The sequence below is a fragment of the Sturnira hondurensis genome, unplaced genomic scaffold (assembly GCF_014824575.4).
Source record: "Sturnira hondurensis isolate 20B ecotype Veracruz unplaced genomic scaffold, ASM1482457v3 Scaffold0003693, whole genome shotgun sequence".
Classification (NCBI taxonomy): domain Eukaryota; kingdom Metazoa; phylum Chordata; class Mammalia; order Chiroptera; family Phyllostomidae; genus Sturnira; species Sturnira hondurensis.
In genome coordinates this window covers 2,706,649-2,731,277 of record NW_028076324.1, presented here as the reverse complement: position 1 = coordinate 2,731,277, position 24,629 = coordinate 2,706,649, and the positions used below count along the sequence as shown (strand labels likewise).

General features: G+C 37.2%; 1 protein-coding gene and 1 long non-coding RNA gene across 7 annotated transcripts; one reads left to right on the top strand and one right to left on the bottom strand.

The window, feature by feature from the left end:
- Positions 1-1,935: 1,935 nt before the first annotated feature.
- On the bottom strand, positions 1,936-24,629 carry CEP44 (centrosomal protein 44). Of its 6 annotated transcripts, XM_037042153.1 has the most exons (13): positions 24,210-24,627; positions 22,585-22,693; positions 21,612-21,643; positions 17,495-17,614; positions 10,739-10,886; positions 9,416-9,562; positions 8,915-9,037; positions 7,610-7,780; positions 6,420-6,626; positions 5,708-5,783; positions 4,347-4,468; positions 4,050-4,087; positions 1,936-3,284 (listed from the first exon to the last, which is right to left on the bottom strand). In XM_037042153.1, the coding sequence occupies exons 4-13, from the start codon at positions 17,581-17,583 to the stop codon at positions 3,242-3,244; spliced, it is 1,164 nt and encodes a 387-aa protein (XP_036898048.1). In that variant the 5' UTR covers positions 17,584-17,614; positions 21,612-21,643; positions 22,585-22,693; positions 24,210-24,627; the 3' UTR covers positions 1,936-3,241. The 6 variants fall into 6 exon arrangements, with proteins under 6 accessions (XP_036898048.1, XP_036898051.1, XP_036898046.1 ...); XM_037042156.1 differs by lacking the exon at positions 17,495-17,614 and having other exon boundaries at positions 24,210-24,629; XM_037042151.1 differs by having other exon boundaries at positions 21,612-22,693.
- On the top strand, positions 3,616-14,798 carry LOC118984308 (uncharacterized). Its single transcript, XR_005065900.1, has 3 exons — positions 3,616-3,627; positions 12,426-12,432; positions 14,732-14,798. It is a non-coding gene; the product is annotated as an uncharacterized LOC118984308 (long non-coding RNA).

The following is a 24,629-nucleotide window of genomic DNA, read 5'->3' as shown; positions in this document are numbered from 1 at the left end:
GATTACACTCCAAGTAAATATCAGCTTAAATGAACTGAAGAATCGGATCTACAATTAGGACTTTTTCCAAAATATTCAGCTTTCCCATCACTCTAATTCCTACTGTTCAACTTTCCTGGGTTAATTAATATTGTGATTCTTTCCTTTTTCTTAATACTCATCATAATGTAAAATTCAAATAATGTATGTGTTTGGTCTGTGATACTTACTAAATAAGTACTCTGTTCCTAATTTTAAAGTGCTAAGTTGAACACTTTGCATCCAAAAAATTTGAATCCAATTAATATTTGCTACTAATGATTTAGTGAACTTCAGAGAGAAAAATAAAATACACGTTATATAGTCTCTCCACTCCTGTACTAGATATAAATAAAAATCATCATAAAATGAACATAGACTTGCCCTCTCAAAATAAAGCTGCACGTTCTTAGCTTTGCTAGCCCTTATCGGTACTGCCTTTCCAGACTTCCTCGCTCTTTGAGTACCACAAGGAACCTGCCGTTTTCACTAGAAGAATTAAGGCTCAAGTAACACAACAATTAAAGTTTTGATTTTGTAGGTTAACTTTCAAGTTTCACACTAACCCCACCTCATCACCTTCTCTACATCCTTCAGCTTGAAAGAGTGAGCACACACCTGGGGATTGTTAAAAAGTAAAAATTAAATCTATAATGTTACTTGGGCTCAAAAAGTGTTGTAGTTTGTAAAATTGACAAGGTTCTTTTACTTTTTAATGTTTCCCCAAGTGCTTGTCAATTATATAAAGTTGTGAGTAATAAATAGCATAAAACGCAGTTCCAAAGTCTTTAATTTTTATTTTTCAGGGACTGTATTACATGGTAAAACATTGCATACCAGAGTAAAGCAAGCAAAAAAATATAGAATTACTTTTTCCCACTTTCTGGTCCTTAGTGGGAGCATTTGAGATCTTGCTCCCCAGACATGTCGTCAGTTTGGCTCAAATCAACTCTTAGAAAATTTCAAAAAAGAAAAGGCCTTCGTGAAGATTTTTCACCTAACATTGCCTCTTTTTAATCTGTTCTCACTAATACCTTACCTTACGCACTCTTTAGGGTGCTCCTGTATGGTCTCACCCCAGATCCGCTCAGAGGGTGGGACAGACAGGGCGGCACAAGCTGCGGATGCCTGTCTGGTTAGTGTAATAAATACCCATCATCCAGCTTAGGAGACAGTTATGGGGATGGAGTTAGTGAAAACTCTAGTTAACTGAGTGTTTAATTATGTAGCTTCAAATACTCTATCCAGGACTTTCCTCTCTCATTTTCTTAAGACCTTCAAGTTAATCAAAAGGGGGGGAATTTTAGTTACAAGCTACTTACCAAACTGCCTGAGAGGAAACTTAACTTTTTCTATAATTTTTAAAAGAGAATAATGGATAATTTGGGTATCTCTTCAATAACTTCAACTAAGTCAGTTTTGCTCTCCGCCCCCGCCCCCCACCGAAAATTATGCTGTCAAAGAATAGATTAAGATTCTTTGTAAGTGTAAATGTATGGTGTTAGTGTGAGGTGATTAATTTAATTTAATTAATTTAAAGTAAATTTCTTTTTCTCTTAGTTCCTGATGTTAGATAACAATGTAACAAAATTTAGATTCCAGTTTCTACTTGATGACACAGGATATCTTTTACTCTATTTTCAATTGATATTTATAAATTGCACACTATATGTAAATTGGGAGATTAAAAATGTTTCAAATATGTAACTGTGTGTACTCTATGTAAAGAAAAAGAAAACAATGTCAAGTATAATTCAAAAATTTTTTAAAGTTGTAAAAAAGAAAAAAGGAGAGGGAGGAAAAAGACAAAGGAGATTTTTTCTTTTGTCTTTGCACAATAAAACTTTAAAAATGTTTCTTTTAAAAAAATTGAATTGAGTTTTGAATTGAGATTTCAAAAAGAAAAATACAGTCCTGTGAAAAATCACTTGTTTTAATAAAAGATAAAAGTTTTTTGTGGCATAAGAACCACAAGGTGGTGCTATAATTCCATGCTGGTACTAATATTTTAGAAGTTAATTATAAGAGTTTTTCTTTGAAGTTCTTGATTTTCATATATTTTTTGAAATTGAAAATATAAAGCTGACTGGATTTGTTTTAGAATATTTACTGAAATTAGTAAATGTGAGGTTTTATGTGAACTTTAAAAGTTCATAATTTTGAAGTCTAATTACTTAGCATGTACTAGAATATTAAAAATGCTTTCTTAAACGTTATTTCTACTTAGAATTTCATCTTAATGTTTCATATGTGACAAATTTGAAAGTACACACATACAACATAAATGGATGGGTAAATAATATACAATCAGATAAACAATAATAACAAAGAAAAAGTACTCTCCTTTTTCCTCACAAATAATGGAATCAATTTTCTTGAAGATTATCCAGGATGATTACTACGTTTTTATTTACAAAGTTAAGAAATAATACTTCGTTTAGTAATTTAAAGTAAATTTCTTTTTCTCTTGATTTAACTTCATCTAAGACATTTTCTCTCTCCAGAAAAATATATTACTCCCCATCACTTTAAAAAAATCCTGCCCAGGCACGTGTACATAGCGGGCGGCCGCCGTCCGAGGGTCTCTGGGGCTCGTCTCCCAACAACCCAGCACAGAAGTCCCCGCCGCGTTCTTCACTGAACTTGCCGCCCGGCTTCTAAACACCAAAGGGGAATCACACCCGCACTTTCTCCAGGTCAACTGAAAATGCGCTGCTGCTTTCTCACTAAGCATTAAATCGTTGTATTTTTGTTTTATTTAATTTTCAATGAGCATTTTTAAGTTTTCATTACGACCTACTCATCAGTACAGATGGCAAAACATCGTGTAGACGGCCTCCTGGGTACAATACGCAAGTCCCAGTTGGAGTGTTTCCAACAGGATGTAAACTACGGTCCTGAAGCCCGTACTTTAAACACATGTTACTTAGCACACTGCCAACAAATGTCAACACAAAAATACGGCGCTACAGTGACTTCACTCTGTAAAAGAAATGTACTGGCGTTTTCCTAGGGAAAGTAAAACAGAGAAAAACCATACAAGCATAGCACAAAAATATTTAAGTATTTATTCAATTCCAAATGAAAAAGCTCATCTATTAAATGGAATTATGATTCTTAATAAAAATACTGTAGCATATTAAAATTTATAGAGAATTCTTAAAATACACAACATGTATAGTAGCCAACATCCTGGAAAAGTTCATGTAGAAAAATTCTATAATTAGTGATTTGAACCTTTTAGTAATTCAGCAGTTTCTTCAAACCTGAAAAATAATAAATAATACATTAAGTAAATAAATATCATTTACTTATTGGTTTGAAGAAACCAATAGGTTTTAAGTTGCTAAAATTATACTTTTGAGTCTAGAATAAATTTCAATATTTATCTTATTTATAGGTATAATTACTGTTAATAAATTAAGTATATCATAGCCAGAAGGGAGGAATAACAATTAGATCCATTACTAGTCTTTATTTCTTGGAGCACATGTTATTTCAGTACTTCTCAAATTTCAAGAAATCTTACAGTTTTTAAAGTAGTAGGCTACCTAATAACTTAAATATAATCTCACATTTCCTTTCAACTACTCTTTAATATAAATATAAGTATCATTTTTAGTATTATCTCACTGATTAAGACTTACTGAAAAATGTTAGCAATACTTTAACAATGCTTAAAATGTCTCCAAACCATCCATCTACGCATATTACTTAATATTTTGACAAATCAATTATCAAAAATAGATAATCCTCTCGATTAACTATCAACCAAAAACATCTCTGTACCCTTTAATCCACAATTAATTCCATTAGTGATGTTTTACATCCCTGGCTGGAAACCCAAACAGTGACTCGTCTCACACACACATAACTGTAGGTGGATTTATTACCCACTTGAGTCCTGAAATTCCACACCTGATCGAGAGACCTTTAGGGTTTGAAACACATATGCACATTCTATATACACTGTAACCCAATACAATTCCCCATGGAGGAATGAATTTCTGCTGCCCCTTTCTGTTACTTACATTTTTTTCATCCTTTCCATTTTCTGGATCGTTGTTTCCTTTAATTTAAAAATCAACAAATTTAGGCAATTTTTCCAAGTAAACCCATCATCAAAGACAGACCACGAACATATAAAACACAGTCTGAAACCTCCCATGAAGTCCTGTTTACTTATCACAGAGAATTTTTATGGGAGATTAAGATTTACACAGTTTCACTACTTTTCTTGCCAATGAGATCTACAACAAAATCTAATGCTTGCTTGTTCTCCTGACCATAGAAAGGAAATCCTCTAAGCAGTTGTCAGTTTTTCTTACCTCGGAAATATCTTTCAAGCCACAGTAGTTAACAACTGAGGTTCTGGGAGTCGAGTCCATTGATACTGTACTATAACCAGAGGACAGAGGGGCGCTTGTTTCCTTTGCTTTGCTTTTTCTCTCTGTGGAGAAATTAATTTTTAGGTTATCTTTGCCTTTCACAGTGGAGTTCTAAAAATTTCATGTGTATATATGAAAGAAAAACACATACTGTAATATAAAATTGTGACTAGTATACAGATAGATGAGTATTTAATATTCTCCTAGGATAATGACTTACATATAAAGACCTAGATGTTAAAAACTGGCCAATAATTACAAAAGGCAATTATTATCTTTATCATGATAGCCACCAATTATTTGAATAAATAGGCAAGTTAATTAATTTTAAAATATAAACTACTAACTCATGGCAAATCTTCCCCACCACTGAATCAATTCCGGAACATCACAGATAAGGCGTACTCCTGTCAAATCAATCAACAGGCTTGAGGACCATTTGGCTGCAAAAACATGCAACCCCCCCCCCTCAAAAAAGAAAACTCCTTTATCAGTTTTATTTTAAGCCAACACAGACAACCTCAATTAGGGAACAAAGTATTACCACATGAGGACCGAAAACAACTAAAAAGACTCCTACATTCCTTTTACTTTCATCTCTCCTACAACCAGGGTCTTTTGTCTACTTCTCTTGCTTATTTGCTCCATTCTTCTACTTGCTCATCAGCATGAACTTGGATAAAACACCCAGTCCAGGCTCAACATCATTTGATGTTACTATCCTAGGAGTCCTTGATTTGAAATTCCAAATTTCCAAGGGAAACAAAATGATTTGGCTCAATGCCTTTTGTATCCATGTTCCTGGGATGAAGTGTCCACTCTTAACCCAATTACTTGAGCTCAGGGGTCAAGACCACATGGCACAACTTTGAAGACTAGCTACACCCCACTGGTTTAGCGAATGTAGGCCGTGTACAGGTTACTGACCAATGCATTTTCTTCTCTAACATATATTATTTACACGTGAAAAGCTACTACTTAAGTTTAAATTAGAAACTTGGAGAATCATTTTTATTACTTTATAGCATTTAGTAATTAAAAAGGTAAAAACAACTGTAACAGTTTGCAATTTTGTACACTAGAATTTATTCAACACTGTGTCATGTAAAATATGTAAGGTGGCTTCTTCAGCTATCTTTGGTTTTGGTAGTTTGTAAGTTCAATATTTTCTTTGCTCCTAGGAGCTTTGCAGTTTCTAAAAGGTAAGTTTGGGGAATATTAAAATTGCCAAATACCTACAAAAAGTATTTTCCTAAACTCCTAACTATACCACCAGTACTAATACTTCTACAAGAACTTACCAAGTTTCAGAATATCTGTGTCACTACTAGAAGAATAATCTTCATTCATTTCATTATATTCTGTATAGTCATCATTCTGGAATAATATGGTTTAGAATTTAGAATGAAATGAAAAGGATAATGTTGTTATTTTATATTATTACTGCTAAGCATAAAATATAAAGATGACATATAAGTGTTTAAATATTTTTAAGTATTTTACTTATAAGCAACACATAAATATTTCTATGTATAAGAAATCCTAAAAATGTGAAATCAGACAGCAACCTTCTTGAATCTACTAATTTTACTTTTTAGGAAGGAAAGATAGGCCAGGACCAGAAATTGAAATCCTGAGTAAATCAAGAAACAATTTCTCAGATTTGATAAGGCAGTGGAAAACTTGGTAATTGTCTCTATAAAATGTACAAGTTGGATAAAGGAAATGAGCGGGAGAAGGAAGTTCTAATTTTAATTTTTCCTCTCCTGTCCACTTTTTCTTCACCCTGCAAAACACACCATCTGTGCTATCATGGGACATAAAATAATTTCATGGCCATGACAACAGCATAAAATAGGCTGTGTCTAAACAGGACTGCCTTCCCACCACGCATTCTCCACGCATTATCTTAACATTCTTTGATTCAGCATTTCCAAAGGAATACTTACCCAACAGTAAAAAGAAACTTCATTGTAACTGAGATATTCTACACGCATTATCAAAAGAAAATACCTTTTTGGACAGAAGCAGTTCTGTCTCAAGAAGAGTGACACGACTGAGAAGATTAGTCCAGGTTTTCTCATCTACCATCACTTTTCCTTTCATTTTTTCTTCCAAAGCGTCTAATCTGCTCTCTACCTGAGTCAGTTTCTTAAGCTTTTCTTGGCACTCAGCAAGCATACTCTGCAGTGCAGTAATCTCAGGATTAACTTTTATATCCTACAATGATTAGAAAGGTTACAAATATTACACAAACAGAACTTCCTTTCGAAGTCAAATGTATTCCCATTTCCACAGTGCCACTGCAATAGTTAAAAGAGCAATACAGCACGCGGGTGGAGGCTGCCGCCCGGGAGGCAGACTGTCTGGGCACTTGTATTAGCTTGTCTAACATGTACCACCTTGATGCTTCAATTTCCTTATTGAAAAAAAACAAAACAGTTCCTACTTCATATGGTTCTTGTGAGGACTGAATAAATTAATTTTCATAAGGCTCTTTAGAACAACACTGGGTAGTACAATAAAACTGTCACTAACTAGCTTCTTGTAACAACACCTAGCCCAAAGCTGAGAGGAAATGACCAAGAAATGACAGCGCATTAAAACTGTTCAGTTTGCTATAAATAGGAAATAAACCTAATGGCCATCTGGTAGTTTTTATAAATACCAACTGTATACTAAGATGTGTAAAGGTCACAAGCAAAAGAAAGATAGAAAACAGAGTTTTAGCAGAAGCAAGAGCAGCCACGCTAACAGGGTCTGTGGCAGTACAGTAACAGAAACGATTCTCTAAGAGAAAAGAGAAAAGGACACCAAAGGCCCCAAAATTAAAATGAAAAGGCAGTAGTGTACCAATGATTCCCATTCATCAATGCAGGAAGGTGAGAGAGACCCTTCACTGTAATGAGCAGTGTATCTCTGAATCTCATTACACTGTAAATTCCTTGAAGACAAGTACTATGTCTTATTCATCTCAGCATCACCCATAACACCTAGCCCAGTACCCTAACTATAAGCAATAAGTAATATCTGTCAAGTTATTATCAGTAAGACTTACCGATTCTTAAGTAATTGTAAAAAAAGACAATGTGTCATGATTAATAATTCAAAAGACTAGATATTCCAAAAATTAGATGCTGAAGCAATTAGGTACCTCAAAGTAAGAAAGACTGGCATGTGTTAAGGAAGTCCAGAATTCTTACTTGTTGCTCAGACTTGATGTCAGGGACCTTTTCTTCAGGATCCTTCATTTCGGTGTCCTTTATCTCACACACAGCAAATGCGGCGTTAACATCCGTCACTGTGCTTAACGCGTCCTCAGGAATGTTCACCCCGTCTTCACTATAGAGGTGGCGTATCACTACAGCCTTCTTCTGCGTGGAGAAAAGTGCCACAGCTGCTGGCTTCCATGTTTCCGCAGTCGTTTCAGGCATACGCAGTGCAACTTTGCCCAAGAACGTTTATCTTCCCTTTACCATTTACAACGGCTTACATGCCACATATAATGTATGTATCCAGTACTAATTAAGCTATTAATATTTTATGTGTGATGATGAAATTATGGTTATGATCTTTTACAGTATTTTTTAGATTAGAAAAAGTATTGAAATATCTCTTCGGTGATGTCTGGGATTTGTTTCAAACTACTTTAGATTTGGGGAAAGATGTAGGGAAACAGGGTTGTAGTAAAGATGAAACAAAATCAGCAAAGGGTTGATAAGATGCTGAAAGTGGGAATGAGTGCTTCTGTAAATGTTCGAAATGTTCCATTACAAAAAGTTATTTTAAAAATAATTTCATCATAAAAAGGTTACCACATAATTCACATACAAGTAAGCAAGAAGTGGCTCTATGAATAAAACTCACTACAATTTTTAAAAAATTTGGTTAAATCACAAAACATCAGACTCTCAGCTAACAATTTACACATAGTAATGCCAAAGGGAAAGTCCTGGGGGTGAGGACCAGGTCAACCTGTGCCTTTACAGAGGACTCATTCCACCACAGGTGCTCAAAGCAGGTAAGGGTAGGGAAGATGTCCTCATTAAAACACTAACCCAAGGCCAGATTATAGTTTTGGGAACTATCAATCACTGGATACTTCACATTCCTGATAGAGAAGTATGAACACAGGTAAAGGAATCACCATAACCTATAACTAATGGCATGCTCTTTCTATGTTCCCATGTTTTAGGAAGGCTGAACACACAATGAGGAGAAAATGTTCACGGGCACATAATATAACCTTCCTAAATCATTGTTTTCTATGTGGGGAAAAATGCAGAAATAGGAATTAAACATATAAAGAGAAAGTTCAATTGGACATTTCTACCCTCTCCTTACAACTTTTGGAACAGTTCCCAGAGAGCATATGGTATGCACTGTTAAAAAACACACAGTACAATATTTAATTGCAATGTCACACCAGCTGCTAGTTAGAAAAGTGTACATTCGATTAACTGGGAGGTAACTCTTAGCGCCACGACACACTCTCTGCACTCCCCCACCTTTCCCGAAGTCATAAACCTGCCCGTGATGTCAATGCCGACAGGTTCTGCAGACGTCTTCTCACTGCTTGAAGAAGGTTCTGACTTAACTGAATTGATCTTTTTCCTTTGTTGTGATGGAGGCTACAAAAAAGAAGTGTTAAGATGTAAAAAACTTTGTGTGAAAGCACGAGGTATATTTAAAGTCTGTTATTTCAATTTTTATATATGAAATATGACTATCAACCCATGAGAGTCTGTGAAACTGTGTTTTTGAAAACTAAGAAGTGATAAAAATATCCTCTTTGAACTGTTAGCTTAGGACTAGTAGCTCCGAGTCTCAAATGTGTGAATACAAGTCACTGGTGTTTAAAGCAAACGCCAGGTATTACAAAGTTACACAAACTGGTAAATAATGCACTAATTATACTGTGTATTAATTTGTTATCTGAGTGAGTAGTTGATTTTATATATTAAACTACTGGCCACTTAGCATAAGTTAAAATCTACTAAGAAAATTACCTTCTCAATACTACTCAACTCCTTGTGCTTTTTTATCACACAATTCAAAATATCACAAATAATCTGGATTTTCCATTCTGCAAATCCACATTGGAGAAACTGCTTTTTCGTCAAGATCGGTTTATAATTAAATTGATCACGAAGAAGCTGTAAAGTGAGAATAGATCAACAAAAAACTGAGAACAATTTCTTCCAAAAATCCAAAATAACACTGGCCATCTAGTTAGGATGGCCTTTTATTTAAAAGATACTGAAGAGATTCATAGAAATGGTAAAAGTCATGACCAGGTAGGAGAGGTATCTAGGTGGAAACAGGTAGGTATTGACGTATCCAAGAATAGATGGCTGTCCAAAGAAATGGAAAAATAGAGCCAATAATCAAAAAAGTTCAAATATCCTCATAGGTACTAGAAATACTCCTTAGCTCACTATAGAATAAAAAATACCATACCAGATATGCCAGCAAATCATAGTTCTATTTGTTTATAATTCTTCCACTACATGAGTTTTTTCAGACAAGTCAATAGGCCTCTGAGTTTCAATTTCTCATTTGTAAAATGAGAGTAATAGATGAAATCAGTAATTTTTCAAACCTAATCTTGAACCCCAGGATTTCTTAGAAGTACCTCTTAGGCTTCCACAGAAGTTGTCTGGGTGAAAGGCAAAGAAAGGAAAGATTAAACAGAAGCCTTACACATAAAATCTCCCATTGCATCAAATGCAACTTCCTACTGAAAAAAGAAAAGATTTGACTTGATAAATGAGTTTTACCATTTCTTAAAAAGTTTAAGAAAACCTGAGTACTTGAGTAAAAAGTAACGATAGTAAGTAGGTTTAAAAAAAATCAAATATGAGATTAAGTTCAGTGTACGTAATACAAGTGGAAATACTAAGTTAGATGTAAGACATGGTCCCAGATCACAATACAAAATCCCAGTAAACGCTGTAGTTCATTCTCACAAACAACTAAATTAACTTACAATTCTACAAACTATAACCACTACTCAATAAAACCACATTTCTAACTTCCGCCAGCATACCAAATTTTACTAAAATTTGATATAAAAAGGGGCAAATGATAACCAATGATCCATGTTTACCAGCTTTTTTAATAGAGTGATATAGGATATTTAATAGAGTATGAAACACAAACTTCAGTTACATCTTCATGGCAATAGGCGCGGCATTTGAATGAGGTGAATGTGTGTGAAAATGCTCTGTCAACTATACCACTGCGTATATATTTAAGAAGGCATTATGAAAATGAATCTTAAAAAATCAGTAACGTCTAAAACAATTATTGCCCCACAAACTGAAAAATACCTTATAGACAGTGTCTATAAAGCGCAAGTCATTCTTTGCCGTGAGCTCTGCGTTGGACTTCATCAGAAGCTCTGCTACGTGAGACGAATATGAGGTCAGGGAATAGCTGATGATGGGCAAACACGCTGCCGTCTCTCCCTTCATCAAACTGTCGTGGGGGAAAATATTTTCAGTGAGCATAATTCCACAAGGTTGGATAACCAGGGAAATACAAGAATTACTGTCAATAACTTATAACTTGCTGCTACAGCCATAATGACTAAGTGGTGCACAAGACCCTTTAGATTCTAGCCCCTGTGCTAAGCCAGTCTAGCAAAAGAATTTCATTACCATGAAATTCTACTACTCATATGCTCTTTAGTACCAAGAAAAATCTAGTACATTTTCTCCTAATAAAACAAATGTACCATCTTACAGAGCTCAGGTGTACTTTACACTCTTGCAAACACTTGTTACTTTATCTCACATGCTTTTTCACCACAAACCACAAAGGAAAAATATTATGAGTTCTAAGTTATAGAGGGAAACAGGTTTGGGATACTGTAAGTAGCTATCAGTAGCTTTCAAGTGCATCAGGCTCCTTTGAAAGCTGTACTTTATTTTAGATTATGCCAATTCCTCCAGTCTAGAAAGGTATCCCACTTTCTCTGCCTATTACTGATTCTTCATCCATCACTTCTCAGATCTCAAGCTTCCCATGAAGCCATCCTCACTGTTCTGATCCATTTTTCTCTCTCCCAGAATGACTCTCAGGCTATTTAGTGTCTGATGCCTCATGACCTGTCTTGTACTGTTTTGTAATTGTCTGCATATACGAACTTCACATTCTCCATGTGAAGTACCTTCAGATTCTCCCACAAGTAATTGAGATTGGTTCAATTACCCAGTTATATTCATTCAACTGAAGTAATAATGCACAGATAAAACATTTTTTCCCACAAAATTCAAGACATAAATAAATATTCCTATTCCCATTCCATTTTATTTTTCTGGTAAGACAAAGAACAAGTATATGATGACAGCATTACAATTTGTTTTTCAGGACAAATACAAATTGTTTCTATTTTATGTTAATGGATATAATATGTTACCTAATGAGAAGACTGCTCTGGCAACCTTGTCTATCTGTAAGACAGTTTTAAAAAGGAAAAAAAAATGCCTGAACAGCAAAACCTGTCCCACTTGGTGCACGCTGTGATTAGAAGATGGCCAAGTCTGCACACAACATCTCATATAAAACAACCTTGGAGATCTTGGTCCTCTCTCATCTAATAGCGACTTCGACTAGCAACGGTAAGGAAAACACGGCGGAGGTGGGAAGTGGGCTGCTGGAGGGGGGTAGGCCCACGGAAAGGCGAATCCAGAGGGCCTGGGAGGGTCAAAACTGCCACCATGACCGGGGGCAAGAGCAGCGAGATGCTGCGGCACATCGACTACAGGATGAGGTGCGTCCTGCAAGACGGTCGTATCTTCACTGGCACCGTCAAGGCTTTCGACAAACATACGAATCGATCCTATGTGACTGTTACAAATTCAGGAAGATCAAGCCAAGGAGCTCAAAACAAGCAGAAAGGGAAGAGAGAGTCTCTGGTCTGGTGCTGCTTCTAGGGGAGAACCCGGTCTCTCCCCGCAAAGAGGGGGGCACCCGATAACCACTTGCCGGAGTGGCTGGGGGCCCAGGGATCAGTAGAGCTGTGGGCAGGGAATCCCAGCTGTTGTTCCCCGGCCCCAGGCCCCTGCAGGGCTCGCTGGGCCGGTTGGTGGGGTTGGTGGGCCCTCCGGACAGGTGATGACTCCACAAGGAAGAGGCCCCATTGCGGCGGCTGCCACAGCCAGTATTTCGGGGGCCCCAACCCAGTGCCCACCAGGCCGTGGGGGTCCTGCCCCACCTAAAGGCCGAGGAGCACCCCCTCCAGTCATGCTGGGCCCACCTGCTGGTTTGAGGCCTCCCACGGGTGCCCCAATCGGGATCCCCCTGGACGAGGAACTCCACTGAACATGCCCCCTCGAGGAATGCGGCTCCCTCCCCGGGGAACGCGAGGCCTTCTTCGACCCTCGGGCACAGTTATGAAAGTAGCTCCGCAGAGGCACCGTCCGGTTCCAAGGGGCCACGTTAGCACAGACCTGTTCGTTGGTTACTCCGTTGCGCTGCAGTCTCACCCTTATTCCGCAAGTTTGACTTCTCACGGGTTGTCCGGTTTCCCTTTCAGGGCCCCTCCCCCGGGAATGCACCCACCAAGGCCCTAAAAACTCAGCCTGGCCTCCTCAGCTCCCTGCCTGTTTCCCAAAGGGCTGTACGTAGTCCTTTTATTGCCTTGTGGCCTATGGAACAAATTTACAATAAACTCTGAATAGCCTCTTTAAAAAACACAAACAGTAAGAAAAGCAGACATTATAAATTGGCACACTAAAGCAAAAAACGAAGAAGAAATTTTAAATGGGAAAAAGTGGAAAGAATCAACATGTGTGTATGGGGCTGTGTCAGGCGGCAACCGGAAGGAGCAGCAGTAAACAGTTCCCTGTCTCAACAGGCTATCACTATTACGGAACAATCTAAAAACGATTGTTCTCCACGCGACCGTGTGGTTTTTATCCTCTATTTTGTTGATGTGGTGAATCACATTTATTGATTTGTGAAAGTTGTACCAACCTCGCACTCCGGGAAGAAATCCCACTTGCTCCTGGTGAACGATCTTTTTGATGCATTGCTGTTCTCGGTTTGCTAACATTTTGTTGAGGATTTTAGCGTGCATGTTCACCAGGGACATTGGCCTATAATTTTCTTTCTTAGTAGTGTCTTTATCTGCTTTTGGAATTAGGATAATGCTGGCCTCACAAAATGAGTTTGGGAGCCTTCCTTCCTCCTGAATTTTATAAAATAGTTTGAGGAGAGAGGTGTTAGTTCTCAGAGTGTTTGATAAAATTCACCTATGAAGCCAAACTGATCCAGGAGTTTGTTTGTTTGTTTGGAGGCTTTTGATTACTTCTCCAATTTCATGAGGTGTAATCTGTCGATTCAGATTCTCTGATTCATCTTGATTCAGTTTCGGAACACTGCATGTTTCTAGGAATTTCTCCATTTCGTCCAGTTAGTCCAGCTTGTTGGCCTATAGTTGTTCACAATATTTTCTTACAATCCTTTGCATTTCCTAGGTGTCTGTTGTTATTTTTCTCTTCATTTCTGATTTTATTTCTTGGGCCCTTTTTCTTTTTTTCTTGATGAGTCTGGTTAAAGGCTTGTTAATTTTGTTTATTATTTCAGAAAAGCAGCTCTCAATAAATGTAAAAAAAGCACTTGATAAAATACAGCACCCATTTATAATAAAAACTCTCAGCAAAGTGGGAATAGAGGGAACCTACCTAAATATAATAAAAGCCACACGTGACAAACCCACTGACAGCCTCATACTCAAGGGGCAAAAACGACAAGTGTAACCCTAAAGATCGGGTGTAACCCTAAAGATCGGGAGCAAGACAGGGATGTCTGCTCTCACCTCTCTTATTCAATGTAATACTGGAAGTCCCAGCCACAGCAATCAGATAAGGAGAAGAAATAAAAGGCATCCATATTGGAAAGGAAGTAGTAAAATTGTGTTTAGTTGCAGATGACACAATACTGTACACAGAGGACCCCAAAGATTCTACCGAGAATCTGCTCCACTAGCAGATGACAGCTAGTAGAGCACTGGAGGGATTAAGCAAAAAGGAATAAGGGCTCCTGGACATGGACAACAGTGGACGATTGCTGTAAAGTACTAGAACTGATAAACAAATTCAGCAGAGTAGCAAGGTACAAAATTAATATCCAGAAATCAGTTGTAGGCCAATAGCAAAGTAACAGAAAGGAAAATTAAGAAAATAATCCCACTGACAATTGCTTCAAAAAGAATAAAATACCTAGGAATAAACCTAACCAAGGATATAAAAGACCTATATTGGGAAAATCATAAGACACTGAAAAAAGAAACTGAAGAAGACACAAATAAGTGGAAGCACATAACATGTTCATGCATAGGAAGTATTAACATCATTAAAATGTCCATAATACCCAAAGCAATCTGCGGATTCAACGCAATTCTTAGCAAGATTCTACTGACATATTTCACAGAACTAGAATATTTCAAAAATTATATAAAACCAAAAAATCTCCTGCATAGCAACAGTGATTCTGAGAAAAAAGAACAAAGTTAGAGGAATCAGGCTACCTAATATCAAACTATACAATAAGGCCACAGTAATCAAAACAGGATGGTACTGACAAAAAACAGACACATAGATCAATGAAATAGAATAGAAAGTCCAGAAATAAACCCACACCTTTATAGTCAATTAATTTTTGACAGAGGAAGCAAGCCAATACTATGGGCTAAAGACAATTTATTTATTCAATAAATAGTGAGGGACAACTTGGACAGATAATGTACAGAAAAATAAAACTAGACCACTTTCTTATACCGCCCATAAGAATAAATTCAAAATGGATCAAAGGCTTAAATGTTAGACCTTTTCAAAACCACAAAAAGCCTAGAAAAAAACATGGGCAGCAAAATCTCAGACATTGCCAGCAGCAATTTTTTAAATCAGATCTATCTCCCCAAGCAAGGTAAACAAAGGAAAAAAATGGGACTACATCAAATTAAAAAGTTTTTTCACAGCAAAGGAAATCATCAACAAAATAAAAAGACAACCCACAGAATGGGAGAACATATTCACCAATACATCTGATAAGAGGTTAATGTCTGAGATTTATAAAGTACTTACAAAACTCAACACCAAAAAAAACAACCCAATTAAAAAATGGGCAAAGGACCTAAATAGACACTTCTCTAAAAAGGACATACAAATGGCCCATAGACATATGAAAACATAGCTCAATGTAACTAATCATTAGAGAAATGCAAATTAAAACAGCAATGAGATACTATCTCACACCTGATTTATTGATGGCTGTCATCAATAAATCAATAAACAAGGGCTGGCGAGAATGTGGAAAAAGGGGAACCCTTTTGCACTGTTAGTGGGGACGCAGACTTGTGCAACCACTGTGAAAAGCAGTATGGAGATACCTCAAAAAATTAAAATTAGATCAGCCTTTTGATGCAGCAATCCCATTTCTGGGATTATATCTAATGGACCCCAAAACACTAATTCGAAAGAACATAAGCACTACTATGTTAATTGCAGCATTGTTTACAATTGCCAAGATATGGAAGCAGCCAAAGTGTCCATCAGTAGATGAGTGGATAAAACAACTATGGGACATTTCTACAATGGAATATTACTCAGTCATTAAAAAAGAAGAAAATTTTACCTTTGTGAGAATACAGATGGCCCTGAAGAACATCACGCTATGTGAAATAAGCCAATCAGAGAAAGACAAATACCATATGATTTCACTCGTATGTGGAATCTAATGGACCAAGTGAACTAACGAGGGAAATGGGAACAGATTCATAGATGGAAAGCAGATGACAGCTAGTGGAGCACTGGAGGGATTAAGCAAAAAGGAGTAAGGACTCCTGGACATGGACAACAGTGGGTGATTGCTGGGCAGACGGGGGTATAAGGGGACGAAATGGTAATGGAGAAAATACAATAAAGATTTTAAAAGGTAAAACAAAAGAAAATCCATTTTCTAAAATATTAAAAAATAAAAGTATTGCTCTTAATGACACTCAGGTCAATAAGAAAATCAAAAGTTTAAACAGTGTACTCAGAAGAAGGGAAAAGAATTGGTATCTTAGAATTATTCCTATACAAAATGTCCTTTAAAATGTTGATGGTTACTGTGGTAAGAAAACAACTTGGCTACTCAAACTGGTTAAGTCCTGGCAAGACTATGCAGTAGACATTTTCCTGTTTTGAGGAACCAGCTGATGATTGACACATGCTATAGAAGTATACTCTGGAATACTTTTTGCTTCTCATATATGATGTCTATAGCACCAGCCGCTAGAACTCAACTTGCTCCTTGCTGTCCTCACTACCCTTTCACCTGCAGTCATCTCGCGGTGTTAACTCTCCTTGTATGCCATCAGAACATCCATCGTTATGTGTAAAGCTCATTACTCCAGGTTTCTACCTGGTTGGTTTAACTCCATTACTTGAACAAGTACCTAATCTGAACTTGCCCCTTGACACTCATTGCATAAATGTCTAAGTAGCTTCTAATATGTGCCAGGCATCAGTCTTTTCTAGATGTGGGGACACTACAGTGAAAAAACTAAGTACTAGATGTCAACTTGCCTCCCAGAGAGAGAGTATTTCATTGAAGAACAATCTCAGGTAAAAAGAAAAAAGTAATAGGGATAGCGGATGGCAGGAATACCATAATACATGGGCATGAATATAGAAGAAATGCATGTTGCTACATTCCATAAAAGCGAGTAAGTCATATTTAAAAAATGGAAACTAAAGTGAAACATTCAAAGTGCGGTCTGTATGTTGAGTTAGCTTAATCATCTTCAGACAAGGTATAAATTGCCATAAGGAATCTATTAAGTAGAATCTTCCAAATCCTAAAGAAATACTATTCAACTGAATGTGAAAGGATGGTGAGTTATATAACTAACGAATTCATTATGAGTTTAAAAGTTGTACACTCAAGTATAGTATGCTGCTACTTCTAAGAGGTATTTTAAATCTCTAGAGTTGGACTTTATGTGAAATCAATGTCTTTTAGATATACCCCATGTCAAATATTACATCAAACCATTACCACAAAGATTACGAATTGCCTTTCGTATTATAGCTTACCCTACACAATCCACCTCTTGAGGATAACTTAGCAAACGAAGCACTTGTTCTAGGTTCCGTAAGCTTCTCTTTAAGTCACCTGTTGCCATTATTTAACATTACGTTCAGCTACTATTTCACCTAAAAATAAAAATCCATGAAACACTGGTTAAGTCTATATATTTTTTAAGCTTTTCTATTCTATCTTGTCATATCTCCTATGGGCACTTACCATATTTATCTTATCTTAGCAACTTCTTCCCTAACTCATCTTCCCTACTGGTCTAGTGCTACCTAGCATCTACCTTACATTACTGAATATAAGGTGTGCTTTTTCCAATATTTTTCCTTGTAAAAAAGTTTGCCTTATGTTCATGCTCTTATAATGTGTCTCATATATGATATTCTCCCGGATAGTTTATTTTGAACAACAAAGTACCATTTGGAAATACATAAACCCAAAATAATCTCCAACATGGCTATTTTGGAGGCTTATAAAGGCTACATTAAAAAAATCAGTAAAAAATGAAGACAAATTTAGCATAGATGTAGTCATTATTCCCAGGGCTCTCTGACCTCACATGGTTACCAATAAAATGCTTTGCTTAAAAAAAGATTAAAAATCATATATACTAACCAGAATGCACAGAGTTAGCAGGATTCCACATGGCAGAAGAGGTATCAACAAAATTTTGGAAGATGAATGAGTGATAATCAACCTAACAGAACAGAGATGGGCCAGTCCTATCTGTCTATCTAGGAGACCATTAGCAGGAAGACAGGTTCAGAAACAAGGAGCCCCTTACAGTTCTGTGAGGAGAGAGGCCAGGGGTACTGAAACAGAACGAGCACTGGCAAGCTCCCATAAAGAGCTGCTAAATCCTAGATTTTTACTTTCCCTTCTCTCTCTGATACATAACTTGCTCAGCTAGACAACTACCTCTCTGCTTCTCTAGGCTTAGTTTATAAAGTTGTTTTCCATGTATGTACGAGTTAATTTTTATACTTTTATGCATATGTACTGGAACTGAACAATTAAGCAAATGGATGGCTGAACAGTAAGAGCCAGGTGTCTCACTGCTGGAGTGAGAATTCACAGATAAGGCAAGGGAGGAGACTAACGGATCAGTTAGAGACACCAGTATGAACTCATGTTTAGCTTAATATAGATACAGACAGTTTCCTATTGAAATATTTATAGATGTGTGGATATCGACAGCTTAGCATATACACATATATTTCCTTTCTCTGCCAGCTGAAAGTGACTAAAGGCATTGACACCCCAGTAGCAAAGAGCACACATGGCATCCAGATCTTGGTTGTAATGCTATTCTCCAATAAAAGGAACCAGAGGTTCCTGGAGAAACGGCCAATTCTAGGACTGGGGCAGGAAATACGCAGGATGAACCACTACTGAGGTCCAGAGAGTAAGAAAGAACACACAAAACAAACAAACCCATCCGACATTGGTGGGGGTATGTGGAAAAGGACACAGGAACCAAATGAAATAGCTAGCTCCTATGGGCAAAGCTAAAGCAATTTGAAAAAAATTAATAAAATAGTATCAAATTGCAATCTAAAGTCTAAAACAAGGCAAAAATCAGTATAATTCAATACATGAACAAATAAAGAAAAAATCTTATAATCATTTCAATACATGTAGAATAGGCATTTGATAAAATTCAACACTCATTCATTGTATAATTCTTAGGACATTAGCAGTGGAAGAAAACTGCCTGTACTTTATAAAGGTTATCTACAAAAATCTCTTGCAAACATCATACTTAATAGTGAAATATTAAACACCTTCTTCCTAAGATTGGGAATGAGGCAGCTTACCCAGTCTCATTATTTCTATTCAACACTGTACTAGAGGTGGTAGATAGTACAAAAGTGCAAGAAAAAGAAATAAAAGGGATAAAGACTAAAAAAAGGAAGAAATAAAAGTCACAAATCATAGATAACATAATTGTACATAAAAAAATCTAAAGAAATAAATAAATTCCTATGGTTGCTGGGTAGAAGGCCAATATACAAAAACCCCTTGTATATCCTGTATTCTCCAAACATTTAGAAAATGTTTAAAAATTATATCTGTATACATAGGAGACTGTTCTGCGTGGTGTGGGCCCAGCTCCCACTCGGAGATGCACGGGACCCATGCCCACGGATAGGTTCTCCCGTGGGGAATCAGGCCTGCATTGTACCTTGACTGCTATGAAACTTGCTTTTGCTAAAACTCCCTCACCCTGAATTGAGGTAGAAAACACTTACTGTATATCTTTATAGTAACTTCCTAAAATCCATGCTAAACCTTCCAAGGACCAGTGTAACCAGCTCAACAACTTTTCCCTTTGCATTTGCAAATATCCTTCTTCTGTGATGTGATTAGGGGCATCCTCTCTTTTGTTTTCTGTAAAAAGTAACCACCTAAGGAGAACCTGTGCATAGCAAATGAAGACCAGAAAAACAATAAAAGCTTGTCAAGGCAAGGGCCGAGGCTTTTTCTCTTCTTGAGAGAGAAGCTGTGCCATCCCTTTTCCTCCACAGGACTCGGTAGTCTGTGTGGATTTGTCGTGTCTCATCCATAATTCTCTGGACCCCATGAGGTCCTCGGGCCTGGGGTCTGCATCATATACAAATAATTTACTATAGTCTCAATAAATAATCATGCACATGTGAATAGATCTAGAAAAGATGTGTAATATGTCAAAAAAGCTATAAAACTTTATTGACATATATTAAAGAAGCCCTAAATAGAAGAGGTATGCATGCTGATTAACAATTGGAAGACTCTACATATTGATTCATAGATTCAGTGGATTCCCTCCTGCCTACCTCTCCCTCCAAAAAATCCCTGCAGTTTTTCTTAGGTGGAAATTGATAAATTGAGTCTAAAATTTATACAGAAATGCAAAAGATAAAGGAAAACCTTCAAGATCAAAACTGGAGGACTTACCCACAGGGTATCAAGAGTCAGTATAAAGTTAAATTTGGAAGTAGTGAAAATATGTACAAATAGAACAACAGAACAGAACAGAGTCCAGAAACAGACCATGCGTACATCGACACTAGATTTATGACAGACTTGATGCCTAGTAGCCCTGGAGAAAGGACGGTCTTTTTTTAAAAATGGCACTTTGTCAGCTGAATATCCAGATGCAATAAATAAATCTTGAACCCCTGATGTAAAGAGTACCTCACACTCTTCACAAAATTAATTTCGGGTTTGTTGAAGATCTAAATGTAAACTATAAGACAACCAGGTTTTCTGGAGATCACCTAAGAGCATAATCTTTAGGAGCTTCAGGTACAGAATGATTTCTTATTTTATGACTGGTGAAATGAAACACATTAAAATTGGTAACTTCTGTTCATCAAAAGACACCTTTAAGAGAGTAAAAAGATAAGCCATTGATGGAAGAGGATGCTGCCATATACACAACCAACAAAAATATTCGTAACTAGAAATTCCTACAGAGCAACAAGAAAAAGAAAGACAACTCAATACAAAAAATCGGGAAAGAGACCTGAACAGGAACTTTACAGAAAAGTAAACATGTGAAGAGATACCCAATTTCATTAATCATTAGGAAAGTGCAAAGTAAATAAAAATGTGAGGTTGTAGAGGATCTGAAAGCCAGACTGCTGTGAAAGGTAAATTAGTACAGTCATTTTGGAAACTTCATTGGCGCTATCTACTAAAGCTGACCTTCATAGGGCCCATGAGGCAGAAACACGGCTCCAAAGAATATACGTAACAGAGTAACATGTTTATATATGTATGTGCACCAAAACACATGAAAAATGTTTGACGTTTTAAATAAAACACTTCACTTTTTTTAAATCCCAAAGAAAATAATAGCATGGAATTATATTTTTAAATGATCTTTTATATTGCTTGTAGTAGGGCCTTTTGCTAAATTCCCAAAAAAGGTTATGACCGAGGGGGTTATTGAAATACATAAATTTTTAAAAATAGTTAAGAACTTTTGCTAGAAAGAGATAAAAGACATACAGTTATCTGAACTATTAGTCTAGTCAACTAGTAAGGCAAAGCTCAAGAGCACACTTTAAAAACATCTATTTGTAACTGTCCATGAATACTTTATAGAAGGAAAATAATAAATAACAATACCTTGAGTAATGAATCCTCTGGGCACGAAGCTCCTTTAAAGTGAAGTCATGACATTAAAAACAAAACAGAACAATTCATAAATCTGGTGAAGTAGAGATAATGTGATCTTTCCCCCCAGTCACCCTTCCAGCAGGTGCCTAGGAGAGAAGTCATCTCCTTACACACCTTCTATCTGTGCTAACTAGAGGTGATGAGGCTAACAGTATGCAAAACCCTAAATTCTGTAAGCTTTCTAGCGTAAGTAAGCTCCTAGCCACCCAATTCTGAACCCTTTCCCCACTTTAGAGACACAGTCTCTTCGTCATCCAAGTCTCCTCTCCTTGATCAATATAGTAAAGGACAGGCTAATGAATATATTTAAATACCCTTATGCATGCATTTTAGTCACAATTTTTCAGCTTAAAAAGTTACTTCAACTAAACATTTACATTTTTAGGCAGAGGGAATTTTAGGTACTGTCAACTGGGATACAACTAGGAAAAAACAGAAGTAATCCTGAAATCACATTATGCAAAATACTGGCCCCAAAGGCCAATGTTATTTTAACATCATCAGGATGACTGGGGGTTAGACAGACGGACAATGGAAGCAATAAGAGAGATGACCTCCAATGACCAGCCTTTACTTTCCAAGGGAAGATGTGGTGGGAGCTAATATGGCTGTAACTACAAACAATATACATTCTTAAATACTGGCATTGGCCGGTGTAGTAGTCTGTCTGAGCCTGTTTTAAGTGTCAGACTCATCTATCTTAACACAATTCTTCTAGGGGCACCTTTTCACTTAAGACATTTTATAACTTCAATATACATTGTATTCCTTTCCATAAACTTTTTAATACTTCCAGATGTATATTGCATCTTTCCAATATATGTGATTTTGCTTTATTTCTTTATTTAACACTTTATGGTATCTTTCCATCTTTCCTTCCTCTGAAGCTCTGGAACAAATAGCAATGTCTCATTATTTCTACCTCTGGTAATGGGATTTCTGACAACAAAGTGTGTCCCTGGAACACATCCTCTTCAGTACCAGCAGAATAAATATTTTGAAGAAGAGTAAGATACAAGTACAGCTTGGATCTGTAGGTGAAGGAGATAAGCGATAAAACAGGACAGAAAAAAATAAAGGGATACAAAATGTGAATATTATAGAAAAAATTAGTTACTGCTCTACATTTCCATGAAAAGCCTTACTGAGTCTATTATAAAATTAAAAAATCAGGATATTAAAAGAATTCATAATCAATGACTTATGCAAAATAAGTTACAACTTTATGATTAATATTTATACTGTATAACCCTTATCAAAGGAAATTAAAAGGAGCTATTACTCAGCTTATAATCTAGATTCAACCATTAAGATGGTCTCAATATTGCTTCCTCCCTTCCTCCAGAGAGCTCTCTGCAAGTCAGGTCTGCCTAACTGAACTCAATAGATTTTCAGTCTGGATACATCACATTGCTGTTGGAGGTCATTAAACGATGCCTCCCAGTGCAATGCCATTAAACTTGAAGTGAATTTTGTTCAGAATGAAGCAATTATACTGACTATAACAATTACGGTTGATAACTAAGTTTGTGACATAGGTCATAGCCCTAGATACAAAAAACATGTATCAAAAATAGAGTATGGGAATCTAATGAACAAACTAAACCAATGAGCAAAATAATACCAGAGGCTTAGAATCATGAACAGACTGACAGATTTAAGAGGGAAGAGGGGAGGTGGGGACTGATTTAAAGAAGGGGAAGGGATTAGTCAAAGAACCTACAGAAGGACCCAGGGACTTGGACAAGAGTGAATGATGATGGAAGGAGGGGTCCTGGGCTGGGTAGAGTGGCTAGAAGGAGGAAAAAGTGGGACAAGTGTAAGAGCATAAACAATAAAATATAACAAATAAAGTAGGAAGACAGACTGTAGAAAAAATAGAGGAGTAGAGATGAAGAAAAAATCCTCTGAAAAGTTTATAAAACTTTCCGCAAAAAAGATACCAGGGATATACTGTTGTTCTAAGAGAGAGAGAGAACGGTCTGGGAAAGAAAACACTGAGAAAAATTGGGGAAAACACAGAGAGTAAGAGACAAGTACAGAGTTCAGTGGGACTGCTGCGTTTACATATAAAACTGTTAAAAAGTTTGGGCAATTTTAGGAAAAAGTCTAGTATAGCCATAATTTCGGAATCGAATCGTCAAGATTAATTTTTTTTTTCATAGCGAAGGAAAAACCAACAGTCTTCTAGGAAAGTAGAAAAATACTGAAACGCCAGCGAAATGCAAGCAAGGAAAACATCCACTACTTTCGTCCCTTCCTTCCAGTCAATTTTTCCAAGGAGCTGGACCGTTCCTTCAACACCATAAATCACAACCTAATCTCAGAGGATGAGCTGCTACGATTCTGCTTACTTCGATGTCACTAAGGGACGTACCAGTTGGATATATCGGCAAGCCACATCTCTGGCTTCCCTCCCACCGCTCGATTTAAAAAGATGAAAAGCCAGACCTGGTCATTCGGGTCCAGGGCCTCAGTAAAGGCATCGGACACAGGAGACCTCAGCCCAGTTTAAGGTGCAATCTCGCCAGTTTCCCCCCGGCTCACCCAGCAGCAGCTGAGCAAACAAGCGGGCTCCGAAGAGGAGAGGGAGAGGTTGCATTCACAACCACAGACAGCCACGGGAGCCCAGCTCCAGCAACAAGTCCCTGCGGCGTCCAGCAACAAGTCACTGCGGCCGGACCGCTGCCCTGGTGTGCTTCTCGCGCCGACGGTTTGTATTTGGAACAGCGGGTAGAAGCCCGCCAAGCACCGCGGCAGGACCTTCAAAGCCGCTGGCTCCCGACAGCTCCACGATTTTTTCGCTGCAGATTCCACACCACGTTCGCTCCGACCCCTGAGGACGTGGACTCTGCTGAGAGGCTTCTCGACGGCAAGTCCGAGCCCAAGCGGCAGAGCAGCACTTGGCTTAGTTTTGATGCTCAGAGTGGCTCGGGATGCGAAATGAGGAAACAAGGAATTTATAAC